The sequence below is a fragment of the Hyperolius riggenbachi genome, chromosome 4, assembly GCF_040937935.1.
Source record: "Hyperolius riggenbachi isolate aHypRig1 chromosome 4, aHypRig1.pri, whole genome shotgun sequence".
Classification (NCBI taxonomy): domain Eukaryota; kingdom Metazoa; phylum Chordata; class Amphibia; order Anura; family Hyperoliidae; genus Hyperolius; species Hyperolius riggenbachi.
In genome coordinates, this window is record NC_090649.1 from 446741290 (window position 1) to 446767713 (window position 26424).

Here is a 26424-nt window from a genome sequence, read left to right on the forward strand (position 1 = left end):
GGTCCTTCTGTCCTCTTCACGAGCGTCTGACATACGGTGGGATATTGCTAAATTACTACGGCAGACAGATGCCCCAAATTCTGCCGATCTCGGCCGTAAACCTTCCTCGGGAAACCTGGAGACCGCCCTTCTTATTGCAAATTAACCCCACTGTGGTGCAAAGATCTGTACAATGGGGTCACTTTTTTCTTTTTTTCTTTTTAGGCCTTCATTTGGGAATTTTTAATAGACTCCTCCCACTCCTCTCCCCTGCTTTCTACAGGGAGTGCAGAATTATTAGGCGAATAAGTATTTTGACCACATCATCCTCTTTATGCATGTTGTCTTACTCCTTTTCTTTGGCAAAATGGGTCAAAAGAAGGACTTGACAGGCTCAGAAAAGCCAAAAATAGTGAGATATCTTGCAGAGGGATGCAGCACTCTAAAATTGCAAAGCTTCTGAAGCGTGATCATCGAACAATCAAGCGTTTCATTCAAAATAGTCAACAGGGTCGCAAGAAGCGTGTGGAAAAACCAAGGCGCAAAATAACTGCCCATGAACTGAGAAAAGTCAAGCATGCAGCTGCCAAGATGCCACTTGCCACCAGTTTAGCCATATTTCAGAGCTGCAAAATCACTGGAGTGCTCAAAAGCACAAGGTGTGCAATGCTCAAAGACATAGCCAAGGTAAGAAAGGCTGAAAGACGACCACCACTGAACAAGACACAAAAGCTGAAACGTCAAGATTTCAGCTTTTTTTTTTCTAAGGTTTTATGGACTGATGAAATGAGAGTAAGTCTTGATGGGCCAGATGGATGGGCCCGTGGCTGGATTGGTAAAGGGCAGAGAGCTCCAGTCCGACTCAGCAAGGTGGAGGTGGAGTACTGGTTTGGGCTGGTATCATCAAAGATGAGATTGTGGGGCCTTTTCGGGTTGAGGATGGAGTCAAGCTCAACTCCCAGTCCTACTGCCAGATTCTGGAAGACACCTTCTTCAAGCAGTGGTACAGGAAGAAGTCTGCATCCTTCAAGAAAAACATGCAGGACAATGCTCCATCATACGCATCCAAGTACTCCACAGCGTGGCTGGCAAGAAAGGGTATAAAAGAAGAAAAACTAATGACATTGCCTCCTTGTTCACCTGATCTGAACCCCATTAACCCTCCTGGCGGTTTGGCAAAATCCGCCAGGGGGCAGCAAATACGTTTTTTTTTTCTTTTTTTTTTTTTCTTTCATGTAGCGAGACGAGGTCTCACTACATGATAGCCGCTGCTCAGCGGCATCCCCCCAGCCCCTCCGATCGCCGCCGGCGATCGGAGATCAGGAGATCCCGTTCAAAGAACGGGATCTCCTGGAGGGCTTCCCCCGTCGCCATGGCGACGGGGCGGGATGACGTCACCGACGTCATCGACGTCGTGACGTCAAAGGGGACTCCGATCCACCCCACGGCGCTGCCTGACACTGATTGGCCAGGCAGCGCACGGGGTCTGGGGGGGGGGGGCGGCTGCGGCGGCGCTTATGCTTATAGTGGCGGGTAGCGGCGGCGATCGGGCACTGTACGCAGCTAGCAAAGTGCTAGCTGCGTGCAGCAAAAAAAAAATTATGCAAATCGGCCCAGCGGGGCCTGAGCGGTGCCTCCCGGCGGCATAGCCCGTGCTCAGCACGGGCTTACCGCCAGGGAGGTTAAGAACCTGTGGTCCTTCATAAAATGTGAGATTTACAAAGAAGGAAAACAGTACACCTCTCTGAACAGTGTCTGGGAGGCTGTGGTTGCTGCTGCACGCAATGTTGATGGTGAACAGATCAAAACACTGACAGAATCCATGGATGGCAGGCTTTTGAGTGTCCTTGCAAAGAAAGGTGGCTATATTGGTCACTGATTTTTTTGTTTTGTTTTTGAATGTCAGAAATGTATATTTGTGAATGTTGAGATGTTATATTGGTTTCACTGGTAAAAATAAATAATTGAAATGGGTATATATTTGTTTTTTGTTAAGTTGCCTAATAATTATGCACAGTAATAGTCACCTGCACACACAGATATCCCCCTAAAATAGCTAAAACTAAAAACTACTTTCAAAAATATTCAGCTTTGATACTAATGAGTTTTTTGGGTTCATTGACAACATGGTTGTTGTTCAATAATAAAATTATTCCTCAAAAATACAACTTGCCTAATAATTCTGCACTGGAAAAGCTCTCAAACGACTGTTCCTCAGCTTCAGGGCACCTCACCTTTCAAGCCAGTTCTGATCCTCCTGGCCACACCCATCAGAGCGTGGTGCTGGCATTGGCCCTTCCTACAACTCCTGAACTGCATCAAGGAAACCCCTGCGTGATTGGCAATGCTGCCCATCCAGCTCATCTTAAGCCGCAGACACACTCCCCCTTATAAGTAGGATGTTGGGGCGATGTTGGTGGCTTCAAATATGGCGGTAGGGGGTGATTCACGAGGGTGCTATTCCTACATCCAGAAGTGACAGTAAGCCATGGCACTGCAATTACAAAGTCAGCCTTCCTTCTGAAGCTGCCGGGACGCCCATGCACCAATGTGTCACCTGGAACCTCGGGGGGCTGGTTTAAGTATTAGCAGATTTTTTTTGGGTGGGGAGGATGATGATATAGACAGACTGTGATTCCAGTTCTATCTCTGGGGCGCTAGGAAACCCAGCTGAATATCTGGAGCTCTTCTATAACCACTTTTATCTGCTAATCCGACAAACAGGAGTTCCACCCCTGCAGAGCAACTTTGTGACATCAGAGGTTCATATAATAGATTCTGTTGAGGGGCGACTATCATGAAAAATGTTAACATTTAAAATACATATATAGATGATGTGCATTTTTCCCAAGTAGAAATAAACTATAAATTACTAGTAGTTTTTTTTTCCCCTTTGTTACTATGTTTCCTACTTACAGCAGGCAGTGAAAACCTGACAGACCTGACAAGAATTGCAGTTGGTCAGTCCAACTGTCAAAATAGTGTGCAAATGAGAAGAGAAGCTGGCTGACAGTGTTCTCCCCAGGCTCTTTTAGCCGGGTGCTCCACCCGGCAAGTTTTGGTGAGCACCCGGCTGTCATCGGCTCACATCCTTCTCTGCTGTAAGCAGAATTGTGCAGAGAAGCACTGGCCCTGCATTCTTTCATCTCGCCCCACCCGGCTACTTTTTCATGCCACCCGGCTGGAAAAAAATTCTGAGAACACTGCCATTGCATAGATCTTTTCTAGGGAGTGCTTTTGTAAAGAATAAAGGTAATAGTAAGTATATCCTATGAGGAGATTGACTAGACCAAAATCTGTCAGATCTGTCAGTTTTTTCACTACTTACTGTATGTGACAGATACATAGGAAAAAAGTATTTTATAGTGCATTCAGGCCAGATTTACATCACAGGAGCCTATAGGCACAGATGTCCTGGCACCCCAGACTTTGCCCAACATGGACCTACAACCCCCCGACAAACTGCACCACAAGTGTGCTGGCTGTCCCAGCTGTCTCTTCTCCCTTACTTTCTGTCATAGGTAGCTACAGGTGCCCTTTAGTATTAAGTAGCCAGAGGTACCCTCAGTATTAAGCAGCTAGTGGTGCGCCCAACTGAAAGGAGATCTGGTCAGTGGAATGCCGACAACTGGCTGAGTAACGTTTCATTTACAATCTGCTCAGGACTCTGCATAGGGAAGGAGGCGCTTGGGGCGGGGAGTGGGCCGCCTTTCCATCATCAAGTGCCTGTAGGCACGTGCCTACAGTGCCTTATGGTAAATCCAGCCCTGAGTGCATTTTACTCTAAGAGAAATTTACATTTTTTTAACTATGTATTTTACATTTTATCATTTTTTAACAAAAGTGGACCTATAAAGAAAATTTGTAACGTATCTGAAAGTCGGAATCCTGCTATTAGGCTTCCTACACCAGCTCAGGTTCACTGGTCGTACGTGTGAATCCACAGATGTCCACACACTGAAAGTAAATCCATCAAATTGTATTCCAAGAACACGCCGCTACATGAAGCTAAAACATCCCACAGTCCCGAAGCTGTTTGTTCTAGGAATAAAATTCACTGTGTTCCGTTCCATTGTGCTGGTCTCTCCTGGACTTCTGAGCGATGTTTGCAAAGCTTTTATATGCAGTTAAGGTGTAATGCTTATATATGCGTGTCAAAGGGCGTACTTGAGTTAATGGTGTGCATACCTTTTGGGTTCTCGGCAAACAGCGGCGTACCTAAGGGAGTACGCGCCGTAAGTCTGAGAAACGTGGCAGCAGAATCTACTGTAAGCTCCGAGATCGGGAAACTGGGCATCGGACGTGACTGAAAGCATTATCAGAGGATGCCCCATAGGATGGACACGAAAGATTGAATAACAATCAAATCTAGATAGCAAAGTTCATGCCTTGAAAAATAGAAATTGTAGCAGAAAAAATACCACGAGTGAGAAACTGTCCCTTTAACGTGCTATGTGTTTATTGTTTGGACAGTGTTTCTGTGGATTAGCTGCTGACGTGACGCAGACAATAGAGAGGACTGTCTACATTTCTGTGGACTCCACACAATGCCTCTCGTTCCGGGTGACTTTTACCACCTGTCTTTAAGGTGTCAATGGACAGAGAATTGTTCTATTGAAGGCCAATCCTCCAGCCGAGCGCACAGCCTTTCCATACAAACATATCGACGGGATCTGCCATGAATAGCTGAATGCTGAACACCGGTCCGTAGTCCATCTCTGCTGCCCAGGTCCTCCCTCTCGCTGCCGCCTTTTGTTGCCGAAAGGTTAGCGCTTCGCCGCATTTTCTATTTTACCCACATGGTTTAAATGGGGAGCTCTCTCTGGTGTCTGCGCAAAGAATAGCCGGCCAGAGGAACAATATGGTGGCCTTTCATGGAGCGCTTCCTCTTCTGTACATTGCTGGAGAATTGATCTCTCGTCAGCCTTTAGAGGACACAACAGAATTTATAACATAGACAAAAAGCCTCACCTCAAAGTAATGCTTGAAAGAAAATATCCCTGATGGCCAGACCCGTTCTGTTTTCTAGAAAAGTCAGAGCATGATGAGTAAACTGGCAAACTTTAACTCGGTGGAAAAGTTGGTTCCTAGTTTATCAGACTGTAAAAGCATTTGTTCATGTGTACCAATATCAGTTTGGAAAGGGGGTTTCATTTTCTCCAAACATCTTGGCCGAAACAGGGATTGTTCATTCACATTAACCAACATCATAAGCTGGGACAGTGACGGTTCTCATTCACAATATCATTGGCTGGGACAGGAGGTGTTCAGGTCTACCTACATCATTCGTGGGGACAGGATAGCTCATGTCTACCTGTGTCATTGGCTGGGACTGGAGGAGTTTAGGTCTACCTACATTGTTGGCACGGAGAGGAGGTGTTAGTGGTCATGGACATTGTTGGCTGAGACAGGATAGTTACTGTCTATCTGTGTCATTAACTGAGACAGAAGGTGTTCATATCTACCTGTGTCATTAGCGGGGACAGGAGGTATTGTTTTCCACCATTGGCTGGGACAGGAGGTGTTCATGTCTACCTATGTTATTGGCTAGGGTAGGAGGTGTTCATGTCTACCGGTGTCATTGGCTGGGGCAGGAGGGGTGCATGTCTACCTGTGTCATTGGCTGGGTCAGGAGATGTTCATGTCTACCTGTGTCATTGGCTGGGACAGGAGATGTCCATGTCTACCTGTGTCATTGGCTGGGGTAGGAGGTGTTCATGTCTACCAGTGTCATTGGCTGGGGCAGGAGGGGTACATGTCTACCTGTGTCATTGGCTGGGACAGGAGATGTTCATGTCTACCTGTGTCATTGGCTGGGACAGGAGATGTTCATGTCTACCTGTGCCATTGGCTGGGTCAGGAGATGTTCATGTCTACCTGTGTCATTGGCTGGGTCAGGAGATGTTCATGTCTACCTATGTCATTGGCTGGGACAGGAGGTTCATATCCATCAATGACATTGCTGGGGACAAGGTGTGTTCATGCCCCCCAACATCATTGACTGAACTAGTTTATGTTGTCCACTAGTATCATCCACTCGTGCTCTGAAATTTGCAAGTTCAGGGGAAGAGAACAGAGGAGTTTAACGACTTGCTGTTTACGAGAAGGGCCATAAAATTGGCCAGCTGTCTCTCTCTAGTGCTTGATTACTGTGTTGTGCCTAGCTAAGTACAAACGTGCCCTGTTAAAACAGAAGGTAATTGCGAACCCTTAATGCTCGAGTTTAGGACACTTGGAGTCGCAAGAATCGTTCCAATATGTCCTTGTAGGCAAGCATGGCCCGCTCATATTGTCATCACATTCCATAGTGTGCTCTAAGGGAGGACACATGACCCCAAAGCTGCTGCATGCAGGTTGGAGTAAACATTAGGTGTGCCTTAAGCTGACGGGTCTGATTGGGTCTTTTGTTTAGTGCGCAGCCTAAAGCTGGCCACAAAAACATACAAAGATACATTTCCAAAAGTCTAGTGCTAAATCAGGGAGTCAGAGGAGGACAGCGTGGGAGCGATCAAGCCGGAGGGGGCTGGAGGAAGCCCCATGTATGTATATTTTATTGCTGTGGCCCTATCTCAGGTTCCTTTTAAGCACCTGCATTTCCATTTTAAAATCCTGGTCCCTAAGCAGGGTGAGCATAGCCCCTCCTTCCTTGTTTGTTAGAGAGCAGGACTGACTGAACATTTTTCAGCTTTCCAGATCACAAGTTTCTTCACCTCTTGTCGCTTTACTTAACATCAAAAGACATTCTTTTTAATTGGAAGTCTGTTCACGTGTGGACAAATTTGCCAACCATTTCCACTGCAGTGATCAACCACTTTCTGGCTGTTCCTAGTTCTCTGTGACAAGCTGAGATGTTTTTAGCATTGATACATTTTTTTATAGCTAACTTTTGACAAAAGTAGAATTTTAAACTGGAAGTACATGATTATACAATGAAGATTTACAGGTGTATGGCCACTTCCCCTGGGCACTCTGGTTTCCTCCCACGACCCAAAAACATACAGATACGTTAATTGGCTCCCCCCCCCCCCCCCAAAAAAAAAAATGGACAGCTCAGCTCCTCGAAGGACAGTGAGTGACATGACTGTGTACTCTGTAAAGTGCAGCAGAAGATGTCACTGTTATATAAACACATAATAATAATAATAATAATAATATGGTAGGACATTAGACTATGACTATGGTAGAGATTAGATTGTGAGCTCCTCTGAGGACAGTGAGTGACATGACTATGTACTCTGTAATGTGCTGCAGTAGATGTCCTTGCTATATCTCACTAATATAAATGCAAAAGTTTGGATGATTGTTACTCAAGCAACAATGGCTGAACGGATTTGAATGAAATTTGGCCACACATAGTACATTTCCTGGAATAACATATAGGATACTTTTTATCCCTATAACCAAAAAGTGGATGGAGACAAATACAAATTTCACTGGGAAAATGTAAATTGCAGCCATTTTTACACTGTTAATGGCAGGGTTCTCAAACTGTGCACAGTTGGTCACTGGGTGACTGGGATTAATATTTAGAAAAGTGGGTGGAGCCTACAAAAGCCAATCAAAATTCACCTATTGATTTTCAAGGGGAATATTTAATTGCTGCCATTCTTGATCTGTTAATGGCACAAGCCTCAAACCTGGTACCGTTGGTCATTGGGTGATTGGGGTTCAAATTCAGAAAAGTGGGTGGAGCCACAAACAGCTAATCAGATTTGTTTCATTTCAATGCAAATTATTGATGCCAAAGACCGCAACGCTCACAAAGTAAGTCATTGAGTAATTGTGTGTTAGGGTTAGAAAAGTGGGTGGAGCCAACACCAGCCAAGCACATACCTGGGCAGCGCCGGACCATCAACTATTAATTACATAATAATAGTATGGAGCGACATTAGACTATGTCTATGGTAGGATTAGATTGTGAGCTCCTCTTAGGACAGTCAGTGACATGACTATGTACTCTGTAAAGTGCTGCAGAAGATGTCACTGCTTTATAAATACATAATAGTAATATGGTAGGACATTAATCATATGATTATAGTAGAGAAGAGATTGTGAGCTCCTCTCAGGGACAGTTAAGGGACAAGACTATATATTTTGTACAGTGCTGTGGAAGATGTCTGCACTATATAAATACTTAATAAGAATGTGTGTGTTTTTCTGATGGCAGAGTGGCCGTCACCTTGGTGTTTCCTTGTCGTCTGTCCTTCCCCGCTCGTCCTTCCAGACGCTTCTCGCCAGGGCAGCCTTTGAGGAAATATAAAATTCTGCAGCAGATTATTAGAGCACAGCTGGATGTTTTGTAATCAACGCGCAGATATGCAAATGTGGCCCAGACCCGCCGCTCTGCGCTGACAGGAATATTAACGGGCAGATCCTCGTTTGTGCGATCCCTCCAGACTTTGGCACTGCAGCCTGCTTATCCCGGGGGAGGGGGACGTTGCCTAGAACTGCACAGAGCCAAACTTCTGCAAGTGAGGATCTGACTGGGATTCTCTCATGGAGATTTAAAGTGATGGAACTATGGAGGCTCCCATAGCTAACTCTTTATACCTGGCTGGTGCGTTTGCTGTGCGATGCCCCACCACCCATTGCATCGTAATGCAAAGCACAAAACATCAATTGTATAGCCCTGTGTCAGTGTGTGCCAATGGTCATATGCAATGCCATGCCCCCCTGCACGCCACTTGTCGCCTCCGCCTACGTGACACACTCCCTGCTGGACAGGAAGTACTTCACTGAGATTACCGGGTTTCCCCATCATATTCCTGTCGTTCAGTGCATGGGCGTGGCACCAATTCACCGACATGTTTAACTACTTAAAGTGGTCTGAAAGTCAGCATTTCTACTTTGCTCTAAAATATTCCTCACAGCTTGAAAGCTACTATACATTAATTTTTTTTTAGCAGAATATCACTAAAATGGTTAAACAAAGCACTTTGTCCTGCTATTCAGCTTCAAATCCGCATCCAAACTGGAGATAACAGTATCTTTGTTTGCATTCCAATGTTGATACATGTGTGTAAACACAGTGTAACAAGTGAAAAGGAGCTCACTGTGAAGTGTTTTGTGCTTCAAGCACACAAACAGCTCAGAACAGCTAATTACAAGATGTTAATATATAATAAAAAAACACTTAGAATAAAATGCAATGGCAAGTTTCAGGACAAGATAAACTACACTTTGGAAACTTGTAATTTGTAAACAGGCAATATTACTTGTGCACAAAAGCAAATATGATAACTTAATGAGTAATAAAAGTAGGAAAACACATTTTTATTGAATGTTATGTCGGAGTTTCAGACCACTTTAAGGACCAAGGTATCTGAAACCTATGCCCTGTTTTGATGGCTACCTGGCTGCCAGGGCGTAGATTTGAACTCACCGCCGCAGCGCCGCTGAATCCCCGCCATGTCCTGTCGCAGCTTACTTGCTCTGCCTGTCTCTAGGACGTCAGTCAAGTGTGCCGGTCAGGAGCCGATTTCTTTGACTCCTGGCCGTGTTTATCAATATAAGCAACTCCCGTAGGCTTGCATTGATAGACACGGTCTGGAACCAATGAAAGCGGCTCCTGACCGGCTCACATGACTCTGACGTCCTAGAGATGGCAGAGTGGGTGTCCTGAGGATCCCGGCGTGGACGTCGGTTGCGGCAGGTATATGCGGCGATTCATCGGTATTCCGTCGTTATTATACCAGCGGTCTCTGGTCCTTAAAGTGAATGGGAACCCGATTTTAAATTAAAAAAAGTCAGATACTCGCCTAAGGAGAGGGAGGCTCTTGGTCCCATAGCGTGTCCCCTCGCCTCTCCCGGTCCCCACTGTTGTCCTGGCTCCCCCGTAGCGGTATTCGACCGTATCGGTCAAATAACGCTGTTTCCCGGCCGAAGGCAGGCTTCGGAAATGCTTCAGGAGCGAGAGTGCTCCCGAAGATGGGCTACTCTACACTGCGCACGCGCGAGCGCCCTCTATGACGCACTCGCAGTGTGGAGCCGCCTGTCTTCGAGAGGACTCGGCTCTCGAAGAGTTACGAAGTGGGAGCCAGTGCAGCACCGAGGGCACTGGGAGAGGAGAGGGATGGCTCATTAGGACCGAGCCTTCCCTCTCCTTAGGTGAGTATCTGAATTTTTTTATTTACATACTGGTTCCCATTAGCTTTAAGGGGGCAGAGACCGCTGGCACTTAAACCATTTAACGACCAGCTAAGGCCGATAGGCGGCGCCTGGTCGTTAGTGGTATAGCATGGAAACGGCCGCTCGTACGAGCGGCCTTTCCATGCCAGTTCACGGAGGGTGTCTCCGTGAACAGTGTGCGAGCCGCCGATCGCGGCTCGCACACGTAATGTAAACACGCGGGGAAGAAATCCCCGCTGTTCACATCATACGGCGCTGCTGCGTAGCAGCGCTGTAAGGCAGATCGGCGATCCCCGGCCTCTGGCTGAAGCCTATCCTACAATGCGCAGGACGGATATCTGTCCTGCGCCACCTAGGGAAAGGAGGGGAGGGAGGTAAGCGGGGAGAGGGCGGAAAATGCTGCGGAGGGGGTTTTAAGGAGCCCCCCCCCCGCTACTCACTAATGGCCGGCGGCGATCAGACCCCCCCAGCAGGACATCCCCCTAGTGGGGAAAAAAAGGGGGGAAGTCTGATCGCCCCGGTGTAATCCTGATCGGTGCTGCGGGCTGCAGAGCCCACGCAGCACCGATTATTAGAAATTCCCCTGATAACCCTCACTGATAAGAAATTCCAACTATAAAACACTCTCCTAGCAGAAAATGGCTTCTGAGAGCAGGAAAGCGATAAAAAATAGTCAATAGTTCATAAATTTTAGCTCTGGCATACTTCAAGGAATGTGTCATTGAGCAAAAACAATAAAACAGTTAAAACTTAAAAAGTAGATTTAAACATGAAATATAACGGTGGAATATCTTAAACAGTCATTTTTAGGAGACAGAAGATGGATACAATCGTTTATTTCACACCGGCTCAGATAATATTAATCTGCATATTTTGTATTCGATGCTGCGCTGGCAGGATTGGAACACGGCGTGACACCATTTTGGCACAGCGTGATTCTCAATCCCTCCATTACAATAAATGAATCGGAGTATTTTGTCAGCGTTTATGTAAAGTACTGTTATTATACCGTCTTACGGCCAGCGTCCGAGGCTTCAGCCGCCGCTCTCGATGAGCAGTTGTTCGGGGACGCTGGGGGACTTATCCCTTCTTATTAGCCTGTTTTTGTGGCACGTTACTTGTTTGAGGAATAATTTTAGAGCGGGCGGCGGCTGGTTTACCACAGCAGCTTACAGTATGTCCCTTTCCTCATCTTTCTGTATCTTAGAAATGTCATAGAACAAGAACATTACGGATAGGATAGCTTCAGGATATGTGGTATTGGAATAAAACCAGCCATATACTTATCAGTTTTTATGTACCTTTTAGATTTGATTCTTAAATCGAATGAAGGGTGCATCAGCTATACACATCTGTTTGATCGATGAAAAATGATAGATATTCTCTAAAAATATGTCGGTTGAGCAGGATGGAAAGTTTTAGTCAATTGCACAGGAATCGGCTGTCATTTTGGCTGTTTTTGATCAACTTTAGATCGATTTACTGTTTCTGATCGTGCGCTTTGACATCAATCTCATTGCAGATTTGAGCACCACTCCCGCCACCAATCCTCCTATCACTCCCAGCACCATCACTTCCATCAACACTCTTGCCCTTCTGCCTCCATTATGTCAGTCACCACTCCCACTACTACCCTCCCACCATCATTACTCTACTCTATTTTACTGTACCTAACCATATTCTCACAAAGTAACCCCCCCCCCCCCCCGTACGTAACCTTGGCCCCACCCAAACCACAGTCCTGAAGCCTAACGGTAAATATCCTGAGCGGCTATGCCACGATGAAAAAAGAGAGACCCCACGAAATCTGTAAATATTGGGCGCTTTATTTGTCTGGGAGCCGCATACGCCCGATTTGACTGATATCCCCTCCCACTGCCAATCCGGCCCTCCTGCCACCATCTTTCCTGTCACCACCACTCCTGTCATCATCACTTCCACCATCACCACCGCCCTCCCACTACCATAACTCCAACTATCCCTCCCACTGCCAATCCTGCCCTCCTGCCAGCTGCCACCATCACTTCCACCATCACCACCACCACTCCTGCCATCATCACTTCATCTATCACTCACTCCATCACTACCGCCCTCCCACTATCCCTCCTGCCAATGCCACCCTCCTGCCACCATCATTTCCACCATCACTACCACTACTCCTGCCATCATCACTTCTACTATCACTCAAGACATCACTACCGCCCTCCCACTACCATTTCTCCCACTATCCCTTTGGCTGCCAATCCCACCATCCTGCCACCATCATTTCCACCATCACCACCACCACTCCTGCCATCATCACTTCATCTACCACTCACGCCATCACTACTGCCCTCCCACTATCCCTTCGGCTGCCAATCCCACCCTCCTGCCACCATCACTTCCACCACCACCACCACCACTCCTGCCATCATCACTTCATCAATCGTGCCATCACTACCGCCCTCCCACCACCATATCTCCCACTATCCCTCCCGCTGCCAATCCCACCCTCCTGCCACCATCATTTCCACCATCACCACCACCACTCCTGCCATCATCACTTCATCCATCACTATTGCCCTCCCACTACCATTTCTCTCACTATCCTTCCCGCTGCCAATCCTGCACTCCTGCCACCATAACTTCTGCCACTAACAGTCCCGCCATCACTTCTGCACTCATCACCCCACATCAATCCTGTCCCTCCCCCTCACACACACATACGCCATGGCCACACCTCCTTTGCCGCCCTGGTTGATTGAGTAAAGAACAAGCAGGTCCAATCAATATTTGGTCAATATGTTGATTGTTAAATCAATCATGAATGCCTCAGTTTTATTACATTTTCATTAGATTCAGTGTTTAAATCCAGTTTATTTCTAATCTATTGCACATATTGGGCTTGATTCACAAAGCGGTGCTAACTGTTAGCACGCCTGTGAAAACCCCCTTAGCACGTCTAAACAAGCTTTTCACGCATAAAACTTTACGCGCGCAAAACTTTACGCGCGTACTGCACAGAGCGCACCGCGCGAAGTGCCCATTAAAGCCTATGGGACTTAGCGCGCGTAAAACTTTGCGCGCGTAAAACTTTACGCGCGCAAAGTTAGCGCACGATCTGATTGAGAAATCCGGTGCTAACCTACTTAGCACCCTGGTTAGCGCGTCTAAAGACTTTAGACGTGCTAAGTAGGTTAGCACCGCTTTGTGAATCAAGCCCATTGAGTGTTGTGTGGGGTCCACAGTGCTCCTCTGAGTTTGTTTCCAGCTGTGTCCCATTAAGTGTATACAATGACAATATCCATTCCACATTATCAGGATCTCTCCTGTTCCTTAGTGTTTTATTGCAAAATCTCACTTCATTCCCCTGCGTGTGAAGGGGGTAGATTGTAAGCTCCCAGGACAGGGCTCAAATACTTTTTCTCTTAACTTGCTGTAAGTTTTGCTATGTTAGTGTTATTTCTCCCAGCTCAGTATTAGGTGTCATTGCCTGTACTGTGTATCTGTGCTGTGTGTGTTTCTTAAGCCCAATTTACACGATACGATTCTATTTACGATTCAATTAAATCCGACATGTCCGATCTAGATTCGATTCATTTCAATTCGATTTGCCATTGCAAAACAATGGCAAATCGAATTGAATCGAATCAGGATCGGACATGTCGGATTTAATCGAATCGTAAATAAAATCGTAATTGAATCGTAAATAGAATCGTATCGTGTAGATTGGGCTTTAATGCTGGGAATACACGTTTCGTTTTTGCCTTCGTTTTAGCCTTCGTTTCGATTGTGCATTTTGTCTTTTTCGTTCCCGAAATAATCGAACGTACGGTTAATATCACCACCCACGGTTTCGGGGTTTTTTTCGATTCTGATGGTTTCGTTTTTCCAATGATCGAAGGCTGCAAAGAAACGAAACGAAAATCCCTTTTTACAGGGACGGACTAACATAAACGAACATATAATCGATCTGAACAGCCATCAAGCCTACCAATGGCTCGATTAGATGGATAAAGAGAGATAATATCAAACATGTTCGATCACGTTCGTTTTTGGGGTCTATTAATCAAAACTATAATGAGATTATGACTATTTTCACATACGTTTTCAACACTCGATTCGTTTACTGAACGAATCGAAGGCTAAAACGAAGGCAAAAACGAAACGTGTATTCCCAGCATAAGGCTGATACACTATGCAATCTTGCTGTCAGATCGAAGTGTCCATAGATAATTTCTGGCATTCCTTCTGCTCCCGATTAACAAAGGGATTGATTTTCAGATCAACACTGCACAAAATGGATCCCTTTATCGATTGGGAGCAAATCGAACATGCTGGAAATAATTGATCTACCCGTCGGTCTGATAGAGAAAACTGCATAGTGTGCACCAGGCATTACGCTGTTCATAAAGCCTCTTACACACTTTCAATTATGATTGGCCAATCACCATCCTCCATGCAATATGGGAGTTTACCTACACAATCTGCTCATAGTATTCTATATCTGTTGACCCTCACACTACTGGAGGTGGTAAAATTGGTTAGGGATTGGCCAATTCTAATTGAAAATGTGTACCAGGCTTTAATCATTAATGAGTCAGTGTGGTCCGACTATTGTAACCCGCTGTCTTTCTTTTTTTTCCTATAGGTCCAGTAAGACCATGAACCTCTGTTCGAAATGTTTTGCAGGTGAGTAGCTATGTCTCTGCTTTGTACAAGTATGGTTCCGCTCACCGCATAATGTCTCTTGACTTGTTACCAATCCACAAAAGTCATGGTTTGAAAAATGTGTAGTGACTCAGGGATCCGTGACATTCACATGCACCTGGCCACGTGACTGTCATGTCACAGGCTAAGGGCCACGCCTTTTTAGTGTGCCTGTCAGGCGATCACGTCACTCTCCTTGGTTGTGAGGGCTGTGGACACGCCCACCCAGACCTGTCAATCACAGCACTCCCGACCTTCATTAGTGGGCACCTTAAAGTGAACCTCTGGACTAAAAATCTACTCAGCAGAACTGAAAAGGCTTGGTGTTTCTTTAACAGTTTCACATCAGAACTTTGTTTTTCTTACCAAAGCATCATTTTTAGCTGCATTTTTACCTAAGCTCCACCCATCAAAGAAAAAAAGCCCAGGCTTTTTTTCCCTGATGCTGTGCAGAGCATGATGGGATTTTCCTATGTTGTTGTTCACGTTGCCTAGCAACTGGGAGAGGTGCTCAGGACACAGGACAGTTGGGACTGTGTCTCATGCTCCCTGTCACCTCCTTTCAACCAAAAAGATGGCTGCCATCATGAAATTAAACATTTGCCTGTTCTTTTAAAACATGGTGGGTAAGAGATTATATTACCTATCTATTTTAATTAACAAAACTAATGTAACTTAATGACAGTATGTTTGTTTAGGCTGGAGTTCCTCTTTAACTCTCCCCAATGTACCTTATGCTAACACCCTAAAGGTGCCCATTAATGGTACAATTTTTTCCTCAGTTGCTATCATTCGATGCACTTTTTACGATTGTAAGTAATCGGAAAGTAATTTTCGATTGTTCCCATAAACAGGACAAATGGTGCATTTTCTCTCTTCAGATACAATCATAAAATCCAACTTTCGGATTAATTAAATTTTTTGTTCCAATCGAACATGGAGTCCTCTTACATCGATTTTCACCACACACTGCAGTTTTCTGTACAAATCGATCGTAAAGAGTGCGTTGAAAGATCGCAACTGACACGCCCCCACCACACACACAATGTAGGTATACAATTTGGCTGCCCAATAAAATAGCAGTCACATTTGTGCCCGCAGTTTGTAAAGCGGTTGCCTAAATTTGCGTCACTGATGTGTAATACATTGGTCAGGTTTTTCTGTTGCCACAATTAATCTAAAAAATTGATTGTAATTTCTTTAAAAAAAACAAAAAAACTATTTTTTTAAATTTTTATGGCGTGTGACCACTTATCCCTTAAAGCAAATGTCACTCTGCTGTGATTGGTTATGGTTTATGTGTGTCTGCCCCATCTTCTAGGAGACAATGGTGATAATGCGATGCATACGGGGACTGGGAGGGGGGCTGCTGTCCCAGCTTTACAGATTACCACACAGATTCATTCACTGTCAAATTACTGCTAAACAGCTACAATTTCACCTAATTCCTAAACAGCGCTGAATGTTAATGACTCGCCCGGCATCAGGCAGAAACAAAGCCGCCTATTTGTCAGTATAAAAAGCTGCAGCGCTCTGTTGGGCAGGCCTGTATCTGGGCTCATCGCTTCCGCCTGGAGAAGCAAATTAATGTCTTATACCACTAAAAACCTGCACAAGTCTTTCTGTTCAATGTCATGTTATTGCAGTGATCTTCCCATGTCCGCTAGCTGCAGTCTATGAACTTCCAGAATGTACCGTAATCTGAATTCAGCCTGGAATTTGTTTTCAGTGTAAAGTGCAGACCGTTGAATACAATTTAGCAGAGCAGGTGCCACTGTTACTTGTTTTCAACTCTCTTTTAAAGAGAACCCGAGATGAGAAGGATATGGAGGCTGTCATATGTATTTCCTTTTAAACAATACCAGTTGCCTGACAGCCCTCCTGATGCTCTGCCTCCAGGGCCGGGCCGATGCAAAAGATAAGGCCAGTACCATCCAATGCTCTTTTACATATTTATTTTATCAGACTGTCCTAATATAACATGACGTTTCAGAGCGGTGTCCTGCTCCTTTATCAAGGTATGGCAGTATTTATATCTTACACTTTTAGCCATAGACCCTAAACAAGCATGCAGCAGATCAGGTACTCTGATCAGCTGACTCAGGTTTTAGTGGAATAGCCATATGCTCGTTCCAGGGTTTTGACTCAGAAACTACTCATGCCAAAAGATGAAAAAAAGCTGCCAGACATTTGGCATTGTTTGCAAGGAAATAAACATGGCAGCCTCCCTATCCCTCTCACATCGGGTTCCCTTTAAAGTGAACCGAGCACCTTTTTAGCACTCAGGACATTTCTATAGCACATGAAAAATGCATGCCAACAATCTGTTTCATGATTAAAATAAACTTTCGTTTACCTTGTATTTTACAATCAAAGTAGTAGTATTAGCCTGTTTCAGCAGACCTGACCATCCACAGAGCTCTCAGGACGCTAATTCTTTTATTGAGCTAATTACCCAGAAGGACTGTTTCTTCAAAGACAAATTTGGCCTCAATTCACTAAACTTATCTCCTGTCTTTAATAACTCTTCTAGAGTTGTTACCATGGTGATAAGGCATGTAGTATTCAGGAAACATTTTACCTCAGGCAAGCCTAAAGTTAACTCTTCTGTCTTTAAATTAACTCTCCAATCCTTAAAATAACTCCAGAGTTAAAGACAGGCTGTTAATTAACTGCGTGTGAAAATAACTACAGAGGAGGTAAATTAACTACAGAGGAGGTAAATTAACTACAGAGGAGGTAAATTAACTACAGGAGAGGTAACTTAAGGAATGAAGAGGTAAGATAACTTTCACGTGTGGAGGTAAGTTTTCTCTTGCTTTATTATCTCCAGCATGATCTTAGTGAATTGAGGCCATAGTATGTGTCAAACAGTCCTAATTACCCACCCCCTTTGTTGAGAGAAAAGCTATTGTTTACTTATGGGTAATTAGCTCAATAAAAGAATTAGCATCCTGAGAGCTCTGCGGAAGGTCAGGTCTGCTGAAACAGGCTAATACTACTACTTTGATTGTAAAATACAAGGTAAACGAAAGTTTATTTTAATCATGAAACAGATTGTTGGCATGCATTTTTCATGTGCTATAGAAATGTCCTGAGTGCTAAAAAGGTGCTCGGTTCACTTTAAAAAGTCCACTTTATACCAGCCGGTTGGAATGCAGGGATTTATTTATTGAGGCAAACTGGACACACTGTATATCACACAGAACATCGGTGAAGGTGCCCACAGGGCTGGTTCTAGACTTTTTGCCGCTTGAGGCAAACTTGTGACAAAAAGCCTATTTATCTGGATCTATTTATCTACTTTTGGACAACTCTGAATTTGGTCATATAACATTAATCAATAGTAAAAAAAAAAAAATCTGCCTGTTTAATAACGGGTACTAGGCAACTGGCTGCGTTCATCCCCCCTCCCCCAAACACATGCACGGCTTAGACTCACGCGCGGTTGTCCACGGTCGCTGCCCGGAGCCCACCCATGGCCACTTGCAGCACATTGGACACAGGTGGACGCAGTTACAGGAATATTATTATATAGGATGTTTTTTGGTTGTTACAATACTGTAACATGTAACAACAAAAATGTGTAACAAAAAAGGACTTGTATATTTTGTGTAGAAAGACAACTTTGTATCTCTGAAATGTGGTAACTTTAATCGTTTTTAAGTAGGGGACAGTCTGTATTTGGAAATGATATTCCAGTGATCATGAAGTATTTTCAGTTATAGACGGCTCTAAATTCTTTCAACAAAGGAGATGTTATAAACAGAAATGTCAGCGAGACGCTTTGTACCATTTACACTTCAGCGTTTTGCCGGTGATTTTGGCAAAACGCTCAAACGCTAGCGCTTTTGAAAGCGCTAGTGTAACAAAACCCTATGGGCCCATTCTTACTTAGGCGATTTTTGCTAATCGCCGCAAATCGCCCAAAATCGCGAAACGCAAACGCGTAGCCTGTACCATTTTCAGGCGATTTCCTAGCGATCGCGTTTCAGTGCTGTAGAAACACTAAATCGCTGCACTGTCCAGTGATTTTTTCCCGCATAAAATCTCGGAAAAATCACTCCCGCAAAATGCCGGCAAAAATCGCTGGCGTTTTGCGCTTCTAAGTGTGAATTGGGCCTCAAACTTGCAACTCGCATGCACATAAAATGCAAATTGCATGCGTATGTCCCGCACTGCTGTCCTCCTCATATGATGTATAGGTGTGATTGACGGACGTCTTCCTCATATCGCAGTTTGTCAGTTTACGGATTGGAGTTGCGGCGGGAGAGCCGGACGGCGTGCAACGCTCTAATAGCGGCGGCGGTCCCCCTGCTGATTGCTCTCAATCTAGCTTTGCGTCTCACACTCCTGAGCCCTTAATTTGTACATTTGGATGCACTTTGCCTCTTCGTGTTTTTGTAATCCGCTCAGAATGTAATGAGCTGCGGGCCTCTGGGACGCGGCTTTACCTCGCCAATTAGGAGAAGTGGTTACGGAGCGAGCGCGCTTTACATAAAACATGGCAGCGCAGAGCGAGGGTGCCGAGCCTCCGGGAATCCGAGCTGTGCTTCCTGACCCGACGGTCCCCGTGCTGCACCTCTTCTGATGACTGTAGAGCATGATGCTTCGATCCATGGCCTTCTCAAAGCAATGCACACTTTATTTTGTAATGCTTCCACCCCTCCCCCAAAAACTCACCATCCCCCTTCCCTACCGACCTTGCAACTTCAATAAGGCCCCATTTACACTATATCCGTTGCTTCCAATCATAACTGAAAGGACAACTGATTTTCAAAGTTATGTCCATGTTTTCCTATGGCTCAGTTCATACTATATGCATTGTAACTGAAAGATTTTTCATAATGTGCTGCTATGGAGAAGAAGAAGAAGAAAAAGTGTAGCAACTGGTTAAGTGGAAATGGGGCCTAAAGGTGGCCACACACCATACAATTTTTTAAATATCTGTTTAAGAATTGCAATCAATTTTTCTGACTGATTGTAACATTTCAAAAATATAACCAATGTACCACACACGTATGTTCAATTTTTTCCCCAATTATGATAAAAATAATTGGATACTCTGACAAAATTGCTAGGGTGTGTATATTAATAAATTGGCAATCTAACACACACCATACAATTTTTAGAAGGATTGAAGAAAAATATCTGGCATTCCGGATCGATAAAAATCGAAGAAAACTGGAAATCCGATCGGATTTTTCAGTTGAATGAAAAAAAAGCTTTCGATTTATTCGGGAGATACGATCATTTTTATCGAATTACCGTAAAATCGGATCCTTTTATTGTATCGTGTGTGGCCACCTTAAGGATTTCCCGCTTTTGATCAGGTATGCAAGGGTCCACAGAAAGTCCATCTCCTGGTGATTTCTGGTAGATCCCAATTTAAAAAAAAAAAAAAAATGAAATACTAAAATTACAACACCCCCTACTTAACAGAGGTGTAGAAGCAATACTAGGGGTAGAGGCATCCAAGAAGTATAACATCGTTAAAAACAGTCTAAGGAGAAGTATAGTTGGTTTACCTCTCCTGTAGCTCTCAGAGTAGTCAAAGTGACTCAATATTCTTTTTAAAGAGGGTTTATACTCCCAAAACCAAAACTTCAGTACCTACTTTTAAAGTGAACCCGAGGTGAGAGAGAGATGAAGGTTGCCATATTTATTTCCTTTTACGCAATACCAGTTGCCTGGCTGTCCTCTGCCTCTAACACTTTCAGCCATAGACCCTGAACAAGCATGCAGCATATCGGGTGTAATATTGTCAGAACTCACAGGATTTAGCTGCATGCTTATTTCTGGTGTTATTCAGACACTACTGCAGCCAAATAGATCAGCGGGGCTGCCAAGCAACCTCCTTGTTTCCTTTGAAACAATACCAGTTGCCTGGCAGCCCTTCCGGTCTATTTGGATGTAGTAATGTCTGAATAACACCAAAAACAAGCATGCAGATAATCTTGTCGGTAACACCTGATCTGCTGCATGCTTGCTCAGAGTCTATGGTTGAAAGTATGAGAGGCAGAGGATCAGCAGGACAGCCAGGCAACTGGTATTGCTTAAAACTAAATAAATATGGCAGCCTCCATATCATTCTCACCTCAGGTTCGTGGTGGGTCATGCTGCGATGGGATTTTATGCAGTCACTCTGCGCCCCACAGTGCAGCTGTAGTTGGTGTGTTTTTGGTGCCAGGCCAGTGAGGTGGGGGCTGGTAGGAGATGGCGAATTGCTCCGTACAGTACAGAGAGTCTGGCACTCCTCTGCCCATGGCTCAGCGTGATGTTTGGGGCAGAAGAGATTGATACCAGGCGTCCCGGCTGCTCTTTTCATCGCTCTTCTCGTCATGGTGACGGATGACAGCGAGGGAAGAAATTAGCTCGGAGTCCGAGGCTTGGCTGCTAGTTGGAATTTTAACACAATAGATTTTTCATAAGATGCTGCTTGTTACATCAGCAGAAGAACCTAAAGCGACACTCCGCCTCTTGTGGTAGGAAAATACCGTTCCCATTCAGTGAATCTAGATCAGAGAGAATTTTGAGAAGATTTACTTCCTTTCAGCTTCTGCTCTAACCATACTGTGGTGGGACTTGCCAGTGTTAAGCCCTTTAAAAGGAACCCAATATGGAGACTGCTATATGTATTTCCTTTTAAACAATGGCAGTTGCCTGACAGTCCTGCTCATCTCTTTAGCTGCAGTAATGTCTGAATCACACCAGAAACAGGCATGCAGCTAATGCAGTCACACTTCAGTCGGAGCACCTGCTCTGCATGCTTGTTCAGGGTCTATGGGTAAAAGTATTAGAGGCAGAGGATCAGCAGGACTGCCAGGAAACTGGAATTGTTTTTAAAAAATCAGACCGCTTATGTTTCTCACCTTGGGTTCCCTTTATGGGCCAACTAAACCCAAAATAGAAACAGGCAAATTCTACGAGTAGGCAGGCTGGCAGATGAATATATACACCATGTATGGGAGCAATGTGCAGCATAGAATACCTGGGTCATGGGCCACATGTGCCTGTCACTACAGTACAGCTTGCTTCCTGGTGCAACCACTAGTGACAAGTACAAACTCCAAAGCGTAATTAGCACCGCAGAAAAAGTCATCAGATCGCCTCTGCCACCTTTAGGCCTCCTTTACACTGCTATAATGAAGACCCGGGCCACCAGGATTTCCCATGACCCCTCCCCCCGGGCAGTCGCTTCTTCAAGCTCCTACCATCGGGTCACCGTTACAAAACCAACCCCCAAGAACCACCAAGCGCAGGAGTACCTTCTTCCCCTAACCCCAAGCAGTTATGCTAAACTCCAGCGCCCCCCCTTTTCTCTATATGTATGTATCCCATGTTTGTCAATGCAATGACTTGCCAATGCAATGTGAACCACAAATAAATCCGGGTACGTCAAGAGTCGTACCTGGGGAATAAAGCTGATTCTGATGTTGCATACATGAGAAGAATCAAAAGCAGAGGAATCAGAATAAAGCGAAGTTTACTTTCTGCAGCTGTTGTGCTGAGTCAGTTGACCTTGCAGGAACCCTCCTGTATGCCGTAACCATGACAGGTTATTAATGACTTGCTGGCGGCCCCCTGCGGTGATCTGGAAGAGTTGGGTTCACTAGAGTGTTATAGAAACTTTTACTTAAAAAAGTAATTTCCAAGCATACTCTGTAAAATGCTGACAACGGCCGTATGTAAATACTATGCATAAAAAAATATACAGAATGTTGATACTGTCGAAGGGCGCGCATCTCCACATCAATCTCCCAGCGCCAACTATTTACAATGTACAGCGCTGCGATCTAAGGCAGCGCTGGTCTGGGGGCAGCCGTGTCACTCGGCTGTCCCCTACAGAGCAACAGGAGCGATCGGCTGTCATAGGCTGATGCCTATGACAGCCAATTGCGGTGATTGGCTGGCGGGGGAGGAAGGGAGGGCTTGTAGTAAAAAAACAAAAAACAAAAAAACTTAAATTTATTAAAAATACAAAAAGACACATCAATAAAAATAAATAAACTTCCTGGGAGCGATCAGAGCCCACCAACAGAAAGCTCTGTTGGTGGGCAGAAAATGGGGGGGGGGGATCACTTGTGTGCTGAGCTGTACGGCCCTGCAGCAAGCCCTTAAAGCTGCAATGGCCTAAATTGTACAAAAAATAGCCTGGTCACTAGGGGGGTGTAAGCCTATGGACCTGATGAGGTTAAAAGACAGTGTGGATTTAAAGAATACCCGAAGTGACATGTGATATGATGAGATAGACATGTGTATGTACAGTGCCTAACACACAAATAACTATGCTGGGTTCCTTTTCTTTCTCTGCCTGAAAGAGTTAAATATCAGGTATGTAAGTGGCTGACTCAGTCCTGATTCAGACGGGAAGTGACTACAGTGTGACCCTCACTGATAAGAATTCCCCTTTTTATGTCTGTCTGATGCTGGATCCACACGGTGCGTTCGCGCACTCGATTTCCTGCTCGATTCCCGTCGATTCGTTTATTTCCAACATGTCCGATTTGGATTTCGATGGACTGTTAGGTCGATTCGCATGCAAAGTATGCCAAATCCACCTAGCGATCCATCGAAATCCAAATCGGACATGTTGGAAATAAACAAATCGACGGGAATCGAGCGAGAAATCGAGTGTGCGAACGCACCGTGTGGATCCAGCATTACTCTCAGAAGCCATTTTCTGCTAGGAAAGTTTTGTATAGCTGGAATTTCTTATCTGTGAGGGTCACTCTGTAGTCACTTCCTGTCAGGACTGAGTCAGCCACTTACGGTACATACCTGATATTTAACTCTTTCAGACAGAGAAAGAAAAAAAGGAACACAGCTTAGTTATTTGTGTGCTAGGCACTGTACATACACATGTCTATCTCATCATGTCACTTTGGGTATCCTTTAAAACTGCAAATATGACAGAATGATGCAATATTATATAAAAGCTATATAACTGAAAATAAAAATGACTTTTTTTTGCTACTAATGTTCAATCCATTATTCATACTACACATACAGTTCATTATATAATATATTCTTTTTTTCTCGCTTTAGGTTTGCTTTATATATTGCACTATTTTGACGCTCCTGGTGCCCTCTGTCTTCTTTTGGAACTTGTAGCGAGTTCTCTGTGAGTCATTCCACACAGGACCAGCTATGACAAGTCCACCAGTGGCTCAGCGCAGGCAGCCTGACAGATCCTGATCAATGCCAACTGTCACCATCAAGTCACCTTTAATATGGCGTTTATTTACTGCGCTCCTATTGATCAGTGACTTGTTGTCGGCGTCCTGTCGGAATAATTCACCGCTTCCTGTCACTCTTCAGACGATGCCCTTTTATAGAATGCTGATTGCCGCTGAGTGCTTCATAAAAGATACATTCTGACCAGCGGAATGCAAGTTTTATCGCGATCAGGCCGGCTCCTGCCATATTAATTTGTATCTTTCTCGGTCTTTATTAGCGCGGTTCCTGCAGCCCTGCGAGTGACGTCCCTCCGGTTAGCTGTAATATACATGGGACCCGAATGAATTTGTCAAGGGCTTTATAGCCTGGTGATGTATGGCACAACATTAATCCTGCCACGGCGATATTGAGCCATTTGTCATCTGCTTTTGAATTAATCCTGACGCGCTATTAGGGGACGTGTTCTTGTCACCGGATCCGGACAGAAAAGGAGAGAATCCCCCTCATGAAGCCCATTAAAATGAATTGTAGGGTATCCAAGGTTCGGCTGAATGAAGTGGCCTCTTCCAGTCAGATAATAATAGACATTTATTTCTGCGCTTCCTGCCTTGGCCGACTCCTGCGACGCTCAAGGACGATCGGACGCGAAAAGTCCTCCTAAACTCTGCTGAGCCGAAGCTTCAGGTATTTTCTCTTCTCGGCCGCTCAATCTAGTATCCTTGATTATTTTTATGAATGCAAAATTTGATGAAATTTAAGGGGACTTTGAAGTGATCTTGAGCAATATTTTTGGCATAGCATAATAAACTATTTTAGTCTGGAGCCTGACATAAAATATAAAAAAATTAGAAAGTTCAAAAAGTACCACTGAGTGTCAGGAGAAAGTCTCCAAGTGTCTAAAGGAAGCCGGTCTTTTTTAACCTCTTAAAGTGGATCCGAGATGAACTTTTACTCATTGCATAATTGTGTTCCTTACATATAGTTTATAGGGCATTCCTCAAGCCAAATACTTGTTTTGTTTTGTTTTAATACCCTAATTTCCTATAAACTAAATAAGCCACACCCACAGCTTCTCCAGAGTGCCTTGGCGCTTGCAAGGGATTGTGGGATTTCAGTCTGGGCAGGTGAAAAAGGTGTTACTAGCTATAGATTTCAGAGGCAGAGTTTTCACAATCTGAGAGCTGCAGTGCAAATACAGATCAGTTGCCTGTGTAATGGAGGAGATAAGAGTGGAGTTTTCACAGAATATGCAGATTAGCATGCCTAGATACAGATAAGCTTGCCTGTGTGTGTGATTGTGTAATAGTGACAAGCAGAAAACATGTCTGCTCCCATTGTATCACAGGAAAAAATATTAATATACTGTTGAAGCTGTTTGAAGATAGATTTGCTGTGTAAACTATCTAAACTTTAGATAAGATATATAGACAAGTCACTTGTTATATTTAGTTTTTCATCTCGGATCCGCTTTAAGTCAGGATTAAAGTCTGGTATTGCAAACAATAAAACCAAGTTTCCTTATTCTTTATTTAACATCCAGTTATCCTGCTCACATCTGTTCAAAAGTAATGTCATCTGTGTGAAAGTCATAAATCCCCCAAGTGTAGAATACAGCTGGGCCGGGAGCTTCCGTTGTGTGGGCATGTTGTACCCATTTCACCGGGCAACAGTTTGGAGCTGAGGCTGTATAGATGTGTCGCTGGTCTCCAAGCTAGTGACGCATTCTGCTGCTATGGAAAGGGGCGGAGAGTAAGGAGGGACAGTGGACTTGGCCAGCACTTGCACACGATGACCCTGCAGTCTGAATCTCTCTCCAGTGTATTGGAGAAGGGGTGGGGAATTAGGTGGTTGCTGTACATGCGGCTCATCACACCTCAAAAGCAATGGACAGATGTATAACTGCCTTTAAATATACTTTACAGGTAGTCCCCGGTTAATGAGCAAGATAGGGACTGTAGGTTCGTTCTTAACCTGAATCTGTTCTTAAGTCTGAACACTGTGCCATCTCTGTCCCCTGTAGCTCCTCTGTGTCTCCAGTGTCCCCCTCTGTGCCACATCTGCCCTCTGTAGCTGCTTATACAAGTTTAAAAGCCATTTTTTCTTTGAATTTTTTAAAATCAATTTTCTCAGAAACTACAAGTCCAATTTGAAAAAAAATTTTTTTGACTTGTTCCCATGGAAACACAGATTCCATGTCGTTCCTATCAGCGGGTCGTTCGTAAGTGGGGGACTTCCTGTACTTTGCTCCTTTCTGGGGAGATTGTAAAGCAGAAAACTGGGTGGATGGATAAGTGAATGGCTTGGATGGATGGACGGGACTAGGGAGGGATAGAGTTAGGAGTTGTGGAATAGAGCTGCGAGCTGTGCCTGCTGTTTTGGGGTACGACACACACATACCTACCTTTATAACTCTCTATTTAGGTCATATGCTTCTTCCAGCTAGGTAAA

General features: G+C 44.6%; 1 protein-coding gene across 1 annotated transcript in view; it reads left to right on the top strand.

Moving 5' to 3' along the window:
- The window catches only part of ZFAND3 (zinc finger AN1-type containing 3), a 202646-nt gene that overhangs the window by 61728 nt on the left and 114494 nt on the right, over nt 1–26424 (top strand). The window contains exon 2 of the mRNA XM_068232702.1: nt 14738–14778. Within this exon, the coding sequence (XP_068088803.1) occupies nt 14738–14778 (41 nt within the window). The remainder of the gene's footprint in view (nt 1–14737; nt 14779–26424) is intronic.